Raw genomic sequence first — 18,221 nt, forward strand, 5'->3', positions numbered from 1 at the left:
GCCACTCATCTGTTGCTGCGAGGCCAGCATGGAAGAGTTTTTCCAGAGCAGGGACTGGTCTTGCACTCCCCCAGCAGCCAGAGCAGCTCCAAGGCCACTTTGCTGCAGATAACGGGGCTGTGGGAAGGGTTATTACAAAAACAACGTGAGAAACATGGGCTGGCTCTGGAGCCGTGCTGTACCTGGGAACCACATCCAGTGCACAGACACGACCTCCTCCCACGTGCCACGAGAACTGGGAAAGCAGGCAGCAAGATGGCAATTGCTGTCATGTCACTCCTACAAGCCTCTCTCCCTTTTCCCACGACAGACAGCCCTACCAGGAGGATTGCCCGGGCTAGCTGGGCTCAGGCTGTAGCCACGCTGTGCCTGGCCACCTCCGGGAAGGGGAAAGTGTTGGGAAGGATGGATAAACATGATTATTCATAAATAATACAGCAAGGATGAAAACAATCTTCCGTACTGGCTGGATGATACCCTTACCTACAGATAAGTCCAAAAGTCAAATGGACTGTTCCATCTCAACCCCCAAAATGTACGGTTCACCCTGCACCTGTAACCCTCCCCTAAAACATCAAGTGCCTGTAACCCCATTGGCCCAAGCCTTGTTCCAGCCCACCTTGAAGCCCCTTGATAAGGGGCTCCAAGGGGCGAGACACCCTCTTGGATCTTCCCCCTCATAGGACCTCCACCCTTTCCTAGAGCATCCTCTTGTCTCTCCCCTCTCCCATCCCCTCAAGCCTCGACCTTTCTCCATCCCTAACAAACCTGATACCCCAAGAGCAGCCTTCAGAGACCTCCATTCACCCACACAGTCCTGGAGCCCAGCGTTCCCTACAGGAAAGGGCGCAGGGTGGGCGGCGGGGCGCAGACAGACCCACAGCCTTCAGCTGTGCAGCTCCCAGCGCCAGAGCCGCGCTCTGCCCGGCTCCCACAGCCCCTCCTCAGCCTTCCTGGCCGCTTGTACAGCAGGGAAGGGACGGGAAGGGGGCGGGAAGGATGGCCTGCAGTCACACAGAGTTTCAGCTCTCACGCCCGAGCGGAACAAACTGGGCTGCACCGCCTACGCTGACCAAGCAAGAAGCATTGCAGTAAGTTGTTCTTCTGATTTACAAGTGTCTCCCTCCCTTGGATTGCGACTGAAAGTCAGTGTTTTAATACAGACACACAGGAAACACTTGACGTGGTAAAGGTATTTAAAATAGCAATATGTGACAACTACACCTGCTTGGCATTAATGGCATGATATTCATGAGAAATAGGCTCCTAGTAATATACTGCCTTTGAAGAATACAAATGTTTCCTTCCCAATTCCCTTTCTCCCCAAATAAAGGAAACAGATGGTAACACACACATTTTTCTGTTGAGTAAAGCTCTCCTAAGCAATAAAAAGGCTTGCAGTTTCTAAATTAAATGATAACACTGTTCAGAAAGACCTTCCTGAAGAGCAGTAATCTCTTTTAGGAAGTAAGGAAAAGAGAAATCCACTAGGGATAGTGGCAATCTGAACACAGGAGTTTCCACTGAAGCAGGGACTTGCTCTGACTGAGCAGAATCCCTGGAAGCAGCAGAGCAATGTTTGCACAACAGACCTCGCAGACAGAGCCAGGAAAGGGGAGGAAAGTGAACTGCACCATAGATTTGAGATCCTAAGGAGTAAGGGCATGTCTCAAGTTAAACCCATCTGCTTTGGCAGTATTCCTGCAAGGATCACAAACTTGTTGTGACCACTAAATATAGCAGAGAAAAGGAATCTACTGCAAGCAGCTCTCTCCATCAGCGCTCACTGTTTTACACGGGCAGAAAAAAAAAACACAAAAGAGATTTGTCAAGCAAATGGCAAACGAAGCTTGCCAAATTTGAAGGGCAAATTACAATTTAAATGATAGGTCCTAGCCTGGCAGCTGTGAATTCATCAGCTTCACTCTCAAGCATGTCCAATCAAGGCTCCAGCAATGCAAGCTACTATGCTTCCCCAGCACACCTCTCCTCTGACTTGGAGGGGTTGCCTCTCCAAAGAATCAGTTTGTCATCTCCCTATAATTCTTCCAGCTGAAAATTCCCTTCTAAGTGCTAGTTCAGGGTCTTGTTTGTTTGTTTTATGCCTTCTGTCCCACGTACTTCAAGGTCTGTGGGCAGAGCAGCCTTTCTACAAGCACAGCCTGCCTGTGCTGGTTCTGCACGTACGAAAGGGGCCCCTCGACAGTGGCATCTCCCACACTGACTGTTCAGGACCTTCTCCACTAAGAAAAGCACTTTCCTTTACCACTTAAATAAAATATCTTTGTCTTTGCTTTGAAAGAATTAGCTGCTTTAGGGGAAAGAAAAAAAACCCACAGAGGTACTTCTCTGATTTATAGCACTGTTTCAAGCTTCTAGATTAACTTTGTGTGTGTGTAGTGAAAACCTGGCCAAACACTGTTACTCCTGCCAGTGCTGATGCCAGAGAAGACCAAACAGCAAAAGGGCTCATAGACAGCTCAAAAGAAAGACCTTGGTGTTGCACACTAAACTGCTAGAATAAACTCTTCTTGCTATACAAAATAAAAAATTAAAATACCGGTGGAATTGCAAAGCCAAGTACTCCAAATTAGAAGCAGCTGAGATTAAAGAATGCCTTACTTATATCACGGATTCCACTTCTGCACACTCAGGGTGACAAGAGTCCTCCCATCCAGGTCTGAATCACGGGTTGTCCAGGCTGCTTGCTCTGAGAATCAGGATTTTTTTACAACGCAGACAAACCAGGACAGATGCCCGTAAGCCCCATGCATCTCCCTGGCTGAAAGGCACCAGCAAAAGTTACTTACAGACAAGTCCAGTCAAGCACCAGAGCTGTGTTGGGTAAGCAGAGCTGCTGCTCCATCCTGTCCCGGGCCAAGCAGGTGAGGTAAGACATGAGCCAGCCCCAGCCCCAGCCAGCTCCAGCCCACCGAGGCGTGCCTCTGGACAGATTCTAAGGACACACCTCTAGGAGTCACCATCCAGAATGAAACCCCAGCAGGGAGATGGTGTGTGATCACCAGCACAAGCCCTTGGAACAGGATATGCTTCAATTTCCTCACAATTCACACACTGGCTTTCAGTACAGTGAGCTCCAGGACTGCTTCTCGCAGAATTTTTGCAAGAAACACGTCCAGAGTCACCTCTGAGCTTTGCAAAGGGGATGCCTTCACTCACCAACATTATCTGTAAAGCCATTCCAAGGCTACCTACAGCACCAGGACGGCACAATCCCTCTGCAGGAGCACTGTTTGCTCACACTAAATTGCACAGATACCCACTTCCACCCCCTGAGGAACTCCTGAGGTGACCTGGACATGTAATTGGGAAGAAAATCCAGACTTTTCACTTATCCGAAACAAAACCAGTCCTGCTCTTGATTCCCTCTTACAATAACAAGCTCTGCTTTCTCCATCCCAGGGGTATTTCATCATCAACATTCCACCCAGTTTTGCATAAGACACAACACTGCAAACTGTTTATCATACATTCTTTTTCTTTAAAAAAAAAACAAAAAAAACAAAAACAAAAAAGCCTACCAAACAACTCTAAACCTGTCAGCCTTAACTGTGAAACCACTTGTTACAGGCTGAGCAGTTGAAGAATCAGGATGACAATGCCAGGAAATACCTGGAATTGATCTTCAAAGTTTATTTTTGGAGACTGGCTTTTCTCCCAGCTCTTATTTAATAATTTGCTCTTTCCCTCCTCTCTTTAGTTCTCTCCAGGGTCAAAATGCAATCTGTTTCACCTCCCAGAGTTCACCCACAGACCCCCTAAGAAGAACTTTAGGAATCAAATTCTGGCTCATACAACACATTCTTTCTATTTCATGGCTATCATATTCTTTCTCAGGTATCAGGAAAGATAGAATAGTCTGGTATTTGTCTAGAATCAGACGTGCACAGGATCCATTTAACACTCAGTACCTGCCTGTGCTTCACATCTCTGCTACACAAGCAAATTTCTTCAGCATATTCTCTCCCTTGACATTTAGCTCATTTAGCAAATGAAGTCTTTCTATTGTGAACTAGTTCTCCACACTAGAGGAATTTTATCCTTAGCCTACCTGGTTTACCAGCTCAGATAGGCTTTTGCTACAAGAGGCTGGTGATTTCTTTTCCAGACTGCTAAACAACACAATGGTGGCAGCAACACCTCTGAGGTGACCAGGATGTGGCTCCCTGTGGTTTGCATTTAGATCTATTATTGCATGCTCTAGACGTGTCTGCTTAAAAAGCTTCCACACATCAGGACAAGACTGAACTTTACCCCGAGGTAAAGTGTAGTGTAAAAAAGGTAAAGAGGGTAAAAAACATTTACGCTCAGTCACAAGTGTGCTTGTGACTGAGAGCACACACAATCACTCTCAGCAGCCTCCTGGGTGCACAATACTTCAGCATCGTGCCTGAACTATTGATTTTTTGCAAGAGAAAGGACACGGAAAGGAGGATGAGCCTACATAATTTTGCAGAAGGTTTCCAGCCAAATGAAGTGAGTACCTGCCAGGTGCCATCCACCACCGAGAGCCAGAGCCAGCATCACCCCCAGGAGCACAGCAGAGTGCAAGGCAGCTGTGAGGAGCTCGGAGCACACCCCTGGGAGCCCACAGTGCCCTCACTGCTTCCACCTCTGCCATTAACCTGATGTGAGACCTTGAAAACCTCACTCTGCAAATCCCCTTCGGCCTCTTACTTACAGCAGATTGTCAGGTCCAGCCCAAAGCTTGTCTGAGTCCAGGGACTGACCAGGGGTGAAGAGTGGATTTAAACTGGATGTGCTGTCTGCTCCCCAGTCTCAGGTACAGCCAAATGCCTTACACTGCACAACCAACACTGAGTCTGGTGGAAATGAGGACACTCAGAGCCCTCCAAGATGCTCTGCTGGGACATGAGACACTTTGGCTGAGATTCAGCTCTCCTGACACTGAACAGCCACAGGAGCAGCACCTCTGTAAGTGCTCTTTGTTTGAGCTCAGCAGAAACAATGGAGAGGAACAGGCACTTTTAGGGCAGTTTGTCCAATGTATTTTTAGATGTCCAACTCAGTGTGGATGAATCATGGCTCAAAAGCGTGTGCTCCTCTCCAGTGACTATGAAAGGAGTCTGGAGAACTGTCTTTCGTGCAGATAGTTATGTTATATGGTTTGGCAAGATGAACTGTGGCCTTTTGAGATGGGGAAAAGGAAGGAAACAAAGCAGCACCCCCTCGGGTTATGCTGAAGCACCCTCCAGGTGCTCTGTGCCTCCCTCCCCAGAAACACCTTGTATCTAGATGATACACAACCACCTTCACCCTTGGGCCTGGCTTTGCTAGAAGAATTTCATTCAGTTACTGGACTTGCATATTTCACCAAATATTCCTACAAGCAGAGCTGCACATTGCTCACGATTCAAGAGTCACCAAGAAGCTGGATGTGCTTCTTGTGAGTCAGCTTTCATTCCTTTCCCTGCATCATTTAGGAGGTTATTAACAACACAAGCCCAGGCAACACAGAGGTCTCTAATGGAAATTAAACAGTTTCTCAGGTGTGTCTACACATCATGAATGGGTGTACAGGCTGTCACAGAGCAAGGGGTACCCAGTGTATTCCTTCCCCTCTCTGCTTAAAACTTTTGCTCCACCATACACCAACTCCTGGTCTTTCACCTGGCAACCAACAGCCCAGAAAATTCAGAAAACAGAACTTTTTCCTGCAAACCCCACATTTCTGACTCCTCCCTACACTTTCATAAAAGCAATTACAAGCACTTTGTTTTCCATCTTAATTGTCATTTCCTTTGATAGAACTTGCAGCCTAAGTCTAAATGCTCAGATAACCAATGCCATTATTTTCTCTTCTTCATCATCCCTGGTCACAAACTGTATTGCTTGTACCAGGGTCAGCAGTTCCTTAAAAACCTCTTGAGCCAATCTGTGCAGCTGCATTGTGCAGGGAGTTATCAGCAGGCTGCAGGAAGGTTAGAAAGCAAACCTGCCTCCCTATGAGACCAAAGTTATGCCTGGAGTCAAAGCCCCGTCCTGTTTCCCCTCCTGTGGGGAGATAACAGCCTGTTCTACACCAGCTTTTCCCTCACACAGCTTTCTGCTGTGCACACAAGCTGGGCTAAGCAGAAGTTTTAGTCCCACTCCCTCTTCTGTCCCTGTCCTGGTCCCCGTGTTCCCACAGGAGCAGATTTTTCCATCTCCTGCCGTGAGTACTTCTCATTTAGGTGATCTACAGACGTTGTCTTCTTCGTACCAACACCAGGAGCTGTGTGTGATCCATGAAGGTGGCAGGAAGTTGGTCAGTATTCAGCAACAGAATTCAGTCTGCAATCCTTTTGCAAAGAAAATGCTCCAAACAAGAGGGGTCTTTCCCCTCCCAACATTATCCAAGCCCAAATACATTCATCCTTCGCAGTGACTGCTTGCTACTGGCACCCTTCATGCTCTGCAGGATGCAAGTCAGTCCAGGAAGGGCAAGGCAGTCAAATTCATGTCCTATGGGATTAACATAAGCTGTATTTTATGATTCATAGTCCAGCAGCTATATGTTTTATCACAGGTATAAACTCCTGCTCCTCCTGCAGGAACTGCATGTTGGCACAAAGAGTGGGGTGAATATTGTCTGTCCCTTAACATGGGACCAGTGGTACAAGTACCACTTGTACTCCCATACATTTACATTCCTGACCAATTCAGCCACACCAGCTGAAGTAAAAAACTCCCTCTGACCCAAGTCAGATCTTGATTCCTCCTCTAAAGAGCAAAAATAGCAAAATCAGATCAACCTGCTCTGCCAGTGTCTACATGGCCACCTCTGCCTCAGTTACAGGCGTCCCCCACCCAAACCATCCAGGGATGAAATTCAAGCAAGGAAAGATTAGGTGAGAGGTGTATGAAATGTCACCTTCTCTTTAATCACAGCTTATGGATCCATCCCAAAGCATTACTCATGCAGTGCTCCACACTCCACATTGTGTATAATCCCACTGCCTAATCCAACTACTTGTTCAAACAGGCACGTTGCTAGGAGTGGGTCCTTGCCACCACTGGGAGCATTCCTTCAAGACCACGTCCTCTCCCACACCTAGAAGGACCACAACAGCCACAAAAAACCTGCAGGAAAGGTAGAGCAAGCGTGGTGCACACACAGCTCATCCCTTCAACACGACACAGCCCATGGCCATCCTCTCCCACGCTGCCAGATCACGCTGGGGAAACACTTCAGTTGTGGTAAGCAACAGATAAGCATCTCTGCACCGACACAGAAAAAGCATCTCAGCTGGTAGACTTTTAAAACCGGTATTTATTGTGCCTCAGGGAAGAAAATAAATTGGCTAAATGGGCTGAAAGGCACAGCTTCACTAGGAAGAGCTTGGATTGTCTCTTTGCATCCTTCAGTACAAACCCGGCCATTGAGAGGCCAGATCTAAAACAGAGCCACAGTTGCTAAGAAAACAGCGCTGCAAACAGATGTCAGGAGATGATTCATGGAGTAAGGGCATATCTCTGTACTACAGATAAACCAAAATGAATGAGGCTCTTTATACCTGATCTCCCAAGCTGGCCTTCTTCATCCCCGCTTTGGGACTTTTTCTTTAGTTCCTTTCTATATTCAGATGTTGAGGAAACTGTCCAGAGCTGAACTCACTGTTTACGGAATAATTACTAGTAAAGGGGTTTTACAACATGCATGATTAACTCTATAAATGGGCTAAACTGTGGCCCATTTTTCCCCTAAAACAATGTAATTTTCTCCCAAAGCATGCAAGCAATCTTTCCCAAAACATATGAGGAGGAGTAACACAAAAAACACAGATAAAAGCTGCAAAGAAACAAACAGTAACTGGTTGGGTTTTTTTCCTTACTTTCTCTTTCAACATAAAACTTAAAATTAGCAGCTAGGGAGATAAAGCATTTTCAAGCTATTAGATCATTAGCCAGCAATGCACACTGCTCCTTGAATTACTTCATTGTGTCTCTGCTTAAAATCTTTGCCTGACAAATAAATAAAAATTAGTTGGCACACTATAGGACCGGTCAAGTGCTACTGACACCAACAAAAGTCTCAGTTACTTTACTGAACTTTTAGTCAGATTTAATAGGAGAAAGATTAGCTCCTTTCTTAGAATATCCAGAATCATGTAACATCCTGCGTTAGAAGGAACCCCCAAGGAGCATTAAAATACAGTTTCTTTGCCCCTCTTAACACCACCATACTCAAATCTTAGCACTGTATGATATCAGCAGCACTTAACATAGAGTTTCTTCAGGGTATTTGTAAGGAATTGTCTAAATAAACGAACTTCAATACATGTTTTTATAGAAAACTCAGGTAAAAAGGTAATTATCATTCATTACCATTCATTAGGAAGAAGGGAAGAACGAATATTAATTTATACACTTCTGAATAGGTGTTTGTACAGTATTTCACATGAGGGAGGCCCAAACACTGCCACTGCACACATCAGTACATGGTGACACGTTATTGTGGTCACTGCTGGTGTTTCACCTCCAAATTCCAGTGCCACCACCCATGCCTCTCTCTTCAACTCATTCCCACTGCCACCACCTGCAGATGCCAGGGCTTCCTCTCCCCTGCCACCTCCTGCTCCCTCCACACCACCCCATCCTCTCCTGCTATGACACGCCGCCTTCTGCCTCAGAAATCAATTATTTAGGCTGCCCTGATTTCAGCCAGAGGTGGCTGTGTGTGCAGATACTATTATTGTGAGCAGAGTTAACAGCTGCCACGCTGCTCCTTCCCAGAGCTAACAAAGCCACCCCAGAAGAGGCTGAAGCCCATGACACAGCTAACCAGGCGCCAGCAGCCGCGCGTTGCTTCTGCAGGAATTGCATTTCACACAGAGATGTCAACAGACTTGCCCGCCAAGCTACGGCTCTGCTCACTTGGCCAACAGTCACAATAACGAGCCGGGACGCTGCACGTGGCACTCACGTCTTTGTCCGTCTGTCTGTCCTGCAAAGATCACCCTGTGAGCTGAGAGGGAGGAAAACTTAGGAACAACAGAAAGAGGGGGAGAGGACAGGAGGGACATGGGGAATGAGGAAAGCGGAGGCATGAGGAACACACAGTCCCAGACATGATAAAGGCTGTGGGAAACTCTAACACTTGCTCAAAGTTTTCTCTCTGTAGATTCCCAGTAACTTGAGGAGGGTGCACCTGCTCTACTTCCTGATGCCTCCAGCAGCTCTCGGGAAAAACAGAGAAGAACCATTCAGTTTGATTCAGAACGATTCAGACTGAGCCCAGGTTTAGTTTTGGAGGTGAAAGGAGGACAAAGGAGCCTTCCCTTAAATCTACAAACACACACACAGAGCACCTGGCACTAAGTCAGCACCAAGTTACAGACAAGGAGCCCCATGTGCGGCATCCCATGAGCTGGAATAACACAGATCCGTAAAAACTGCTCCGAGAGGAAGCCGGCGGCTGCCAGGAGCCTGGAAAGACGGGAGGAAGGGAGGGAAGGCAGGAGGGAGGCTGGCAGCGAGGCGGGAAAGAGAAAGGAGCCCATGTGCAGCGGGCAGCACAGAGCGCGCTCAGCGGGCAGCAGCACCGGCAATAATAACACACAGCGCAGGGAGATTCCCGTGCCTCCTGCGGCCCTCCCGGATGAGCAATCGCTCCCTTTTCCCGGGAACTTTGCCTGAGTAAGTTTGCACGATCAGTTCCCAAACACACAACCCAAGAGACACCGATGTTCCCAGCGGTACCCAGCGCTCCCCGGGGAAGCGCCGGTCACCTGCCCGCACCCCCTGCGCGCTCCCCGGCCGCGGGACGAGCCGGCCCCGGCCGGAGCTGCTCCGGCAGCGGGGCCCCGCTCGGGAGGGCAGGGCAGGAGCGCGGGGGCGGGAGCTCGTTCCAAGCTCCTTCCAAGCCTGCTCCAAGCCCGCTCCAAGCCCGCTCCAAGCCCGCTCCCGCCGCCGGCCGAGCCCGCCGCGCTCCCCCGCGCAGCCCGGCGAACTCCCGCCGCTGCCCCGCCGCGGTGCTTCCCCCTTTTCCCCGGTTCGGCAGCGCTGGGAGAAGGGGGGACGCGCTCCGGGAGCGCGGTCTCTCCATCCGCGCCCCCCGCGCAGCGATGTCCCGCGGGGGGCGCGGGCGGTGCCGAAGGTGCAGCCGGCACCGAGGGAACAAAGGCGGCGGCGGCGGGGAACAAAGAGCGGCAGGTACCGGCGCGGCGGAGGGCGCGGGCAGCGGAGCGGGGCGGCGGCACCGGCCAGCCGGGCCGTAGGGGCCGGAGCGGGCGGGCAGCGCCGCCGCTCCCGCACAAAGGCGCAGCCGGGGCCGCGCCGCAACTTCCCGCGGGCGGGTCCCGGCGGGGCAGACTCACCGCGGGCGCAGTCCCGGCATCGGCGGCGGGCGCGGGTGGCGAGGGCGGGAGGAGGAGGAGGAGGAGGAAGGACGGAGCGGCCGCTCCCCGCCCCGGCCGCTGCCAGCGAACGAGCGCGCTCCCCGCCCGCGGGCCGGAGGGCGGCGCGGCCCCCGCAGCCCGGCCCGGCCCCCGCAGCCCGGCCCCGCCTCCGGGAGCGCCCCCCGCCCGCGGGACACCCGGCACGGCCGCGGGGTCCCGGCCGGAGGAGGGGACGGGACCGGCTCCCCGCGGCCGCCTGCGCCCACCGGCCTCGGCTCCGGCGTGCGGCGCTTCCCGGTGTTTTCCCTCCCGGCGCTTACCGGGACGGCGCTGCTCATCCCGCCCCTCGTGGACAGCCGGGCACGGCCACGGGCGCTCGGTGTCCATGTGCTTCGGAGGAAGGACTTGTGCTGGAAGTAAGAAAACCTGTGTGTTGTAGGAACCGTTTTCCGGTCTGGGAATGTTTGGGGTTACAGGTGATAGACAGAAATAAAATACTTCGTCACAGATGTGCAGCACCCCCGAATCAAATTTACCACATCACCGGAGACTTCTCCAGTTTCTGCACAGCCTCCACAGCCCTCCCCAAGCTGAGCTCTCCTCAGCTCAGGCACAGACCCCAGGTATGACCCATTTACCTCTCTCTTCCACATTCAGACTTTCATCAAGTTTAGGGATAGCATCATCTGGCTGTGCTAAGTCAGAACTCTGGAAGGCAGATGGGGGTCAGTTATGTGAACATAAGTTGGGGGTCTTTTTATAGAACTCAGACGAGGGTTTGTGGAGGAGGGAAAAAAGGAATTCCTTATATTTGTCCCATTTTTTACTGGATATCTTTTGGCTGGAGACTTCACAAAGTGAGAAAATACAAATATTGGGATTAAACTGTTTTACACACCCAGAGGTCAACCAGCTATTCAAAGGAAATATAACTTTCCAAAAGTCACTTCCTGCCAGTGTGAATTCATTGTGCTTCTCCTCAATCTGTGCTGGTAAAACATCAACCACTTTAAAGGAGGGAAGCGAGTAAGATCCTTTATTTGAAGACTACAAAACCAAATGTGCCTGCTTTCTCAAGCTTCTCTTTATACCCATAGATCTGCCTAAAGAAAATCTGCAAGATTTGTAGCCCTGATTTTCTGCAAGGAAATTTTCCAGGCAAAAGTGAATCCTGCTCCCTTTCAGTGTCATTTCAGCTGGAGCCTGAGAATGCACTGACTTGCAGAAGCAACAATCAAAGCTGGCTACAACTTGATCGCTCTGCCTTGGCAACCACCTGGTCAAAATCATCAAAATCGTGCTTTGTTGCCATCCTGGCAACAAACCAGCCCGTGATGGTTCTTTGTGTACTTTTTAAACTTGTTTTATTGAGGATTAACTAGTGTTTGTATAGTGTTTGTATAGTGACACAGCTCTCTGGTGCTCCATGGACACAGCTGAAGGCAAAGGCCTTTGGGCTATGCTGTGGTTTCCTAATTCCTGTGTTATGGCTACTGTAATGCATATCCTCAAAGTGAAACAAATATTTCTGACTGATCTATGGCTTTTGCCAGTTTTCTGGTAGGAGGAAGGAGAAAAGAAGATACAGTATCAGAACCAAGCTGCAATACTTGAAGAGTTATTTCAAGTCCCCTGTTGATCACTTGAGGGTCTTGCACATGCTATGAAATTCACCAGAAGTCGTCTCATGGAGCCTTGATCTTTTATGCCTTGGAGAACACCATCCCACATTATCTCTCCATGTTCTTCTCACTGACTTCACTGTGCCATGAATCACAGGGCTCCTCATCCCAGCATACACAGCACAGGTCCCAGCCCAAGGTGCTTGTTTTCACTCAGATTACACATTTCATAACTCGCTTGTAAAGCACTTTGAAGATATGACACTGAGTGTTGCTAACACAAAATGGTATTGTTGGACAGGTTTAACATGAGCAATTAAACAGTAATTCCATAAAAAAGGTGTGAGACACAAAGTTAGAATTAAGTCATATATGCCTACTTTGTCTCCAAATCTTCAGGCTGTTGATTCTCTGAAAATAAGCTTTCATCTCATCATTGCCAGGTACATGGGTGCTGCCAGCAAGGATAGCAAGTGGCTGACAGGGATCAGGCTTTGTGGAAGGTGAAGATCTGGAAGCTGTGAGAGCAGGGCTCTTGCCTGCTTTCTATGGCTGTCCAAAATGAGCTGCCTGGATGGATGCACAGACCACTGGGGAAAAGCCCTACAGAGCAGCACTGCCAGGCAGTGATGGATATAACTGCAGTGGGGATGAGGAGCCCTCACAATTCCCATGAAATGCCCTCCTAAAATAGGGTCTGATCAGTGCAGCGGTGATTCTTGCCTCACCGCCTTCCCACACTACCCAGAATGGCAAAGCCACTGAGCTGAATATTTCTTATATATCCAGGCAGTGATTGACTGGCACAGTGCTGATCTCTTGTTTTCTTGCTGGGCACTGGTGAGGCCACACCTCAGATCCTGGGTTCAGTTTTGGGCCCCTCACTACATAAAAGTCATTGAGGGGCTGGAGCGTGTCCAGAGGAGGGCAACAGAGCTGGGGAATGGTCTGGAGCACAGGTCTGGTGAGGAGCAGCTGAGGGATCTGGGGTGTTTAGCCTGGAGAAAGTGAGAATCAGGAGACTTTACCACACTCTACAGCTCCCTGACAGGAGGCTGTAGGCAGGTGAGGGTCAGGCTCTGCTCCCAGGGAGCAAGGGACAGGACAAGAGGAAACTGCCTTGAGTTGCACCAGGGGAAGTTTACACTGAATATTAGGAAAAAATTCTGTACCGAAAGGGTTGTGAGGCATTGGAACAGGATGCCCAGGGAAGTGGTGGTATCTCCATCCCTGAAGTGTTAACAAAGATGTGTGGATGTGGCACCCGGGGACTGGGTTTAGTGATGGATGTCATGGTGCTGTGTTAACAGTTGGACTCAATGATCTCAGAAGTCTTTCCCAGTCATAATTGGAAGATTGGTCCATAGGTCCCACAGGGCTCAACAGCATGAGTTTCATGGTAGGACATTCCTTCCATAATGCAGAATTTGTATGTCTAGCTTCAAGCATTGGAGGAAAATAAAATGTCCCCAAATCCCAACCCCAATCTACTCTAAATGATTGTGATGGCTGTGTAAACTAATTTTGTTTGGATACTCCAAGTTATGTTTGCTCTGCAGTCTGCCAGGAGAAATCTTTGGCTTAGTGACCCTCCTCTTTCCCCTGTGTGCAGCCCCCTGTGCTGTGCTGGCACGGTGTGTGTGCTGGAGCTGGAGCTGGGAACCAGATGAAAGTTAGTCCTGAAGAAGAATACTTTGTTTTGATCTGGATTGCTCCCAGGGTTTGATTGTGGTGCGGACACACAAAGAGGTATGTCAGCACGACAGAGGGGGCAGCAGGATCTAGCACAGGGACAGGAATGCACAGCAGAAGCTGGAGTTGGGAACAGGACACTAAGCAAGAAAACAAGAGATCAGCACTGTGCCAGAAACACCAGCCTCTGTGCTCAGCTGCTCTCTGCTCACCCCATCCCTTGCAGGAGAGAGAATTGGGAAAGGGGAAGAAGGGCTGAGAGTAGAAACTCACCTTTGGACTTTCCAAAGGACCTTCCATTCTGCTGGTGCAGCAACACCAAGGAAGTAAGGATGCAGTTTTGCAGGCACCATTTTTGGTGGCAGTGATTTGATGGACCAGTCAGGTTATGCTCCCTCTGTTGTGCTGGTGCAGCTCTTTGTGCTGTTGTGTTGTCAAACAGACCAGGAAACTGCTTTTAAAAAGCAGCACCCTCCCCTCCTCAGTTATTTTTACCCTGGCTCAGTTCCCAGACACAATTCACCTTGTCCCCACTGAGGTGCAACTAGAGGAAGAGTGCTGGAGTGGGAAAGTGTAGCCAGAAGCAATAAAACAGGGGTCTGCCTAAACCCACTGTGCCCCTCAAAAAATGCCTGTGGCCCAACACCTTGGGGGGAGTTTCCCTTCATCAATCACAGCCAGCTTGTTTGTCAGAATTAGATCAAAAAAGAGGAAAGGAAGGTTGCATCCATGCAGGCACATGCAACATTTGCATACTATTTTCCTCTGGAAAAGATAAAAGGAAATGTGACAGTAATCATGTTAGAAATGCTCCCTGTTCCCCTCCCATTTGATCTAAGCTCTGTGTATCACACTGTCCCTGGCATGTAAGACGGCTCCGGCCGATCCTGGTGCTTTCTGCTGAAGTCAGTGGAAACACTGATGGTTACAGGTGCCCATGCCTAAATGCTCTGTTAGGTCACCAGCTAATTTTAGGACAGAGGAGCTCAGTGCCAAAAGAGTAAAATAGGTTAATGACACTTAAATCGCAGCAAATCTGTAGGAAATCTCCTGGAATAGGTCCATAATTAGCAAATCTACACTTCTTAAAGAAGAAATCCTCATATTTTCTTCAGTTCCCTTCTTCCCTCGATTTTACCTGTGAATTGTGGTTTGTGTGGCTAAAACAGGATGAACTGAAGCCTTCTACACTTAGAGATTAGCACCTGAACCTTATGGCAGCATCCAGGAGCCAGAACCATGCACTTATATCTTTCTATACAGGATTCCATTAGAGAGGTGTTTACTGTCTTAAAGAAAATAGTGCTGGTGTGAACTCCCAGATTTTTCAGAGCTGAGGCACTGGATTCTGCCCTTACAGAGGCACATCCCAGGTTAGTCTCCTGAGGACAGGCACCTGCCATCTGAACTGTGCAGGGCTCATTTTGCTCTATTTGCACTGCAGGCATCATGTGTGAATAAAGGTTTCCACTCTGTTTTCCCACCTCCAAAAGTGTACCAGCTTCTCAGTTACAGGTGAGGAGGGTTTGTTACACAAAGAAACAGAAATTCAGGTTTCACCCTGAAAATTAAAATTCAAAGGTGATCATCCCTATCCCTCAATTCCATCTTAGTGGGGTTTTTTGGATTGCAGGTTGTCTGAGGTTGCAATGCAAGATGTAACAAGGAGTATGTATTCTATCACCATCTGTTGAAACCAGGTGGAGCAATGTTCTTTATCTTTTCCATGACCCATCCCTCATAACTCCAGGGGGGATATCCTCTATTAGTAGGCCAGCTGTTAAAACCAGGTGGGGTTTGTCTCTTCCACAAGCCATCCTCTCTCAAGGAGATCTCTTCTGTTAATGGGCTATTGAGTGTCCCTGCACGACTAATAAAATTACATCATCCCACTGGGAGATGCTCCGCCCAGGGGGAGGAGCCAAACATTCCTACCTGGATAAGAATTTGAGATTTGGAACACCAGGGGAGCTTGTTTCCACTGGATTCCCAGAGGAAGATGAGGCCTATCTACCTACCACCACTGGACCTTCAGAAGAAAACTACATCCTTCTACAGGATCCCTGCTCCAACAAAACCACACCTCTCACTGCAGGAGCACTGCAGCCACCATTTAATCAGACTGCAGCAAACACCCTGACCAACAGGGTGTCAGGTTGGATTCTGACTCTGTCAGTGATTTTTTGTATTACCACATTTTTATTTTAATTTTCCTAGTAAAGAACTGTTATTCCTATTCCCATATCTTTGCCTGAGAGACCCTTAAATTAAAATGATAATAATTTGGAGGAAGGGGGTTTACGTTTTCCATTTCAAGGGAGGCTCCTGCTTTCCTTAGGAGAGACCTGTCTTTTCAAGCCAAGGCACAGGTATTTACTGAGGGTATTTACCTCTGATCTAAGTCCTGCTTCAGGTACTGAAGTGCCTTTGTGGATCCCACTTGAAACCTTGCATTCCTGATTGGCTTATTGGGCTTAGCAGACTGTGTTTTAGGAGTCTGTTGGACTCCTGATAAGATCAGGTCAAGGTTTTACAGACTTTTAGGAGCCCATAAGACCTTGACCCAACCTTATCAGTAAATTCAGGCAAGGTTTTGGATTCAGAATCCCCTTATCTTAAACTCATCCACTTTTTTCACTTACATTAGTCAAAATATAATACCCCTTCTATCCTTGGACTGTCACAGCTGCAGCCCTTGTGTTTGTAAGAGCACTGTAATGAGCCTGCAGTCAAGACCACACCAGTCTTGTCAGCTTTGCCCTCGTGCTCCAAGGCTGGCTGGTGCCTCCCATGCACTCTGTATCTCACCAGCAGCTTGGCATCTCACTTTTGGCTCTATTTCTCAGAAGCTGTGTGAGGGAAACCTGCCAAGAAACACTACTCAGCTGACCATAGCAGAAGCTTGAGAAACACAGTGGTCAAACGCCAGGTCTGGATTCAGGAACCCTGAGCACGGATGAGGGAATAACAGCAGCTGGACAAGCAGCTTTGTAAAAGAGCTCCAACAGCAGCTGCAAGCTCAGGTGCTTGTAAAACAAAACTGAGCTGCAGAAGGCAAGCAAGGGCTTGGGCATTTTCCTCTTGCTGGCCTCCTCTCACCCCTGAAGCACTTTCACTGAGGCTCAGACAAGACCTGCAGGAGTTTCACTTTGAGCAGTGATTTAATCCCCTTTTAAGCCTTTCCTTGCCACCTTCAAGAATGGAAAGGAATCTAAGAGGGGAAAAAACCTTTCCCTGTAGTTGCAGGTATTGATAGTTCTAGGACACACCTGGGCTGAGGACTGCAGAGACCATATCAGGACATGGAAACACTGGATGAGGCACCCTTCTCAGCCCTCCACAGTCAGGGCAAAGCTCCCTTGAGCATCTCTCAGGCAGCAGCAGTTTGCCTTGCCTCTGCTTCCCCTGCACACTGACATACCTTGGGTGGCTACAGCCCATTTTCAACCATGATTCAGTGGAGAACAAAAAAGCTCTCAAGGATAGGAAGTGGGGCTAAGGCTTCTTTGGAAGCAGGATTTAGTAATCCCAGTTGCCACCTTTAAAAATCAGTGCCCTTTGGGCCTCAGCCAGCCCTCAGCTCTGTCAACATCTTTACTGCCAACTTTACTAACAGTCACACAAATGTAAATCTACTGTGAGAAGAGGATTAAGCCCATTCTGGTTTTATGGCCTATGAAATGTCTCCTGCCCTGCTGCCACTGTGCAGTGATACATAACACAGAAAAGGGGAATTCAGGCTGCTACTCTGTCCTCAGAATTTTACAGGAAAAAAAAAAATGTAATTCCAGAAACTTTACCAGCCAGCCAAATGCAAATGCAGAAAAGGGTTTTTCTAAGGCAGAAGCTAAAGGCTTGTACCTTGCCAGATGCTGGTTGAAGTACATTTTTTTTTCCTCAAAATAAGATTATCAACAGCAATTTTCCAAGCATGCAAGTTCAGGATTTTGTCTGCAAGGGGATTAAAGCTCAGGCAAACATCAGCCTGCCTGAACACTGCCCTGCTCCATGTACTGCTCCCACTGGGGATGAGACGTGTAGGGGGCCATGTAGGAATCCCACTAAAATGATTATTTCTTCACTGATGACTCAGTTGGCTGAGATTTGCAAGGAGGACTGAGGGAATCATATTTATGGTTTCTAAAAAAATTTCAGTTTGTTGTGGGTTCCTCACTCCGCTGAGCTGATACTTTCATACAAAAGGTTTTCCTTATTATAAAATTTATTATTTAATAAATAATGGGCATATATTTTAGTTTCAGGTTTCTGTAGTCTCAGAGCTCTTAGCAAGACCTCAGTACCACTAAATAATTGTAATGATCACTAACAGAGTAATTCCATTGAGCTGTCAGCAGAAAAACAGCTGAGATGAATACTTACTTCAATTAAAGATGCAGAATTATGTGTATTTATGCACAAGCCTGAAAAGCAGATGATATTTAAAATCTTCTTCAGGGCAGGAGATACAATTAATTTTTCATTACCTTCAACATTTATCGCATTTATCTCTAGCTGGAAAGTCTCATTCATTCAGTGTTTATCTGTG

At 48.4% G+C, this 18,221-nt stretch overlaps 1 protein-coding gene across 8 annotated transcripts in view; it reads right to left on the reverse strand.

The window, feature by feature from the left end:
• Positions 1-14,107, reverse strand: part of SYNE2 (spectrin repeat containing nuclear envelope protein 2) — a 179,345-nt gene extending 165,238 nt beyond the window's left edge. For 4 of the 8 annotated variants that reach the window (XM_077783923.2, XM_085580894.1, XM_085580892.1 and 1 more), the window contains exons 1-2: positions 13,949-14,106; positions 10,682-10,771 (exon numbers count right to left, since the gene is read on the reverse strand). In XM_077783923.2, coding sequence (XP_077640049.2) covers positions 10,682-10,771; positions 13,949-13,975 — 117 coding nt within the window. In that variant the 5' untranslated portion in view covers positions 13,976-14,106. Of the gene's footprint in view, positions 1-2,810; positions 2,950-10,340; positions 10,501-10,681; positions 10,772-13,948 lie in introns of those variants that run through there. The other 4 variants (XM_085580893.1, XM_085580896.1, XM_031504904.3 and 1 more) reach the window with 4 other exon arrangements.
• Between the last annotated feature and the right edge of the window lie 4,114 nt (positions 14,108-18,221).

The sequence above is a fragment of the Lonchura striata genome, chromosome 5 (genome assembly GCF_050655825.1).
Source record: "Lonchura striata isolate lonStrDom1 chromosome 5, ASM5065582v1, whole genome shotgun sequence".
Classification (NCBI taxonomy): domain Eukaryota; kingdom Metazoa; phylum Chordata; class Aves; order Passeriformes; family Estrildidae; genus Lonchura; species Lonchura striata.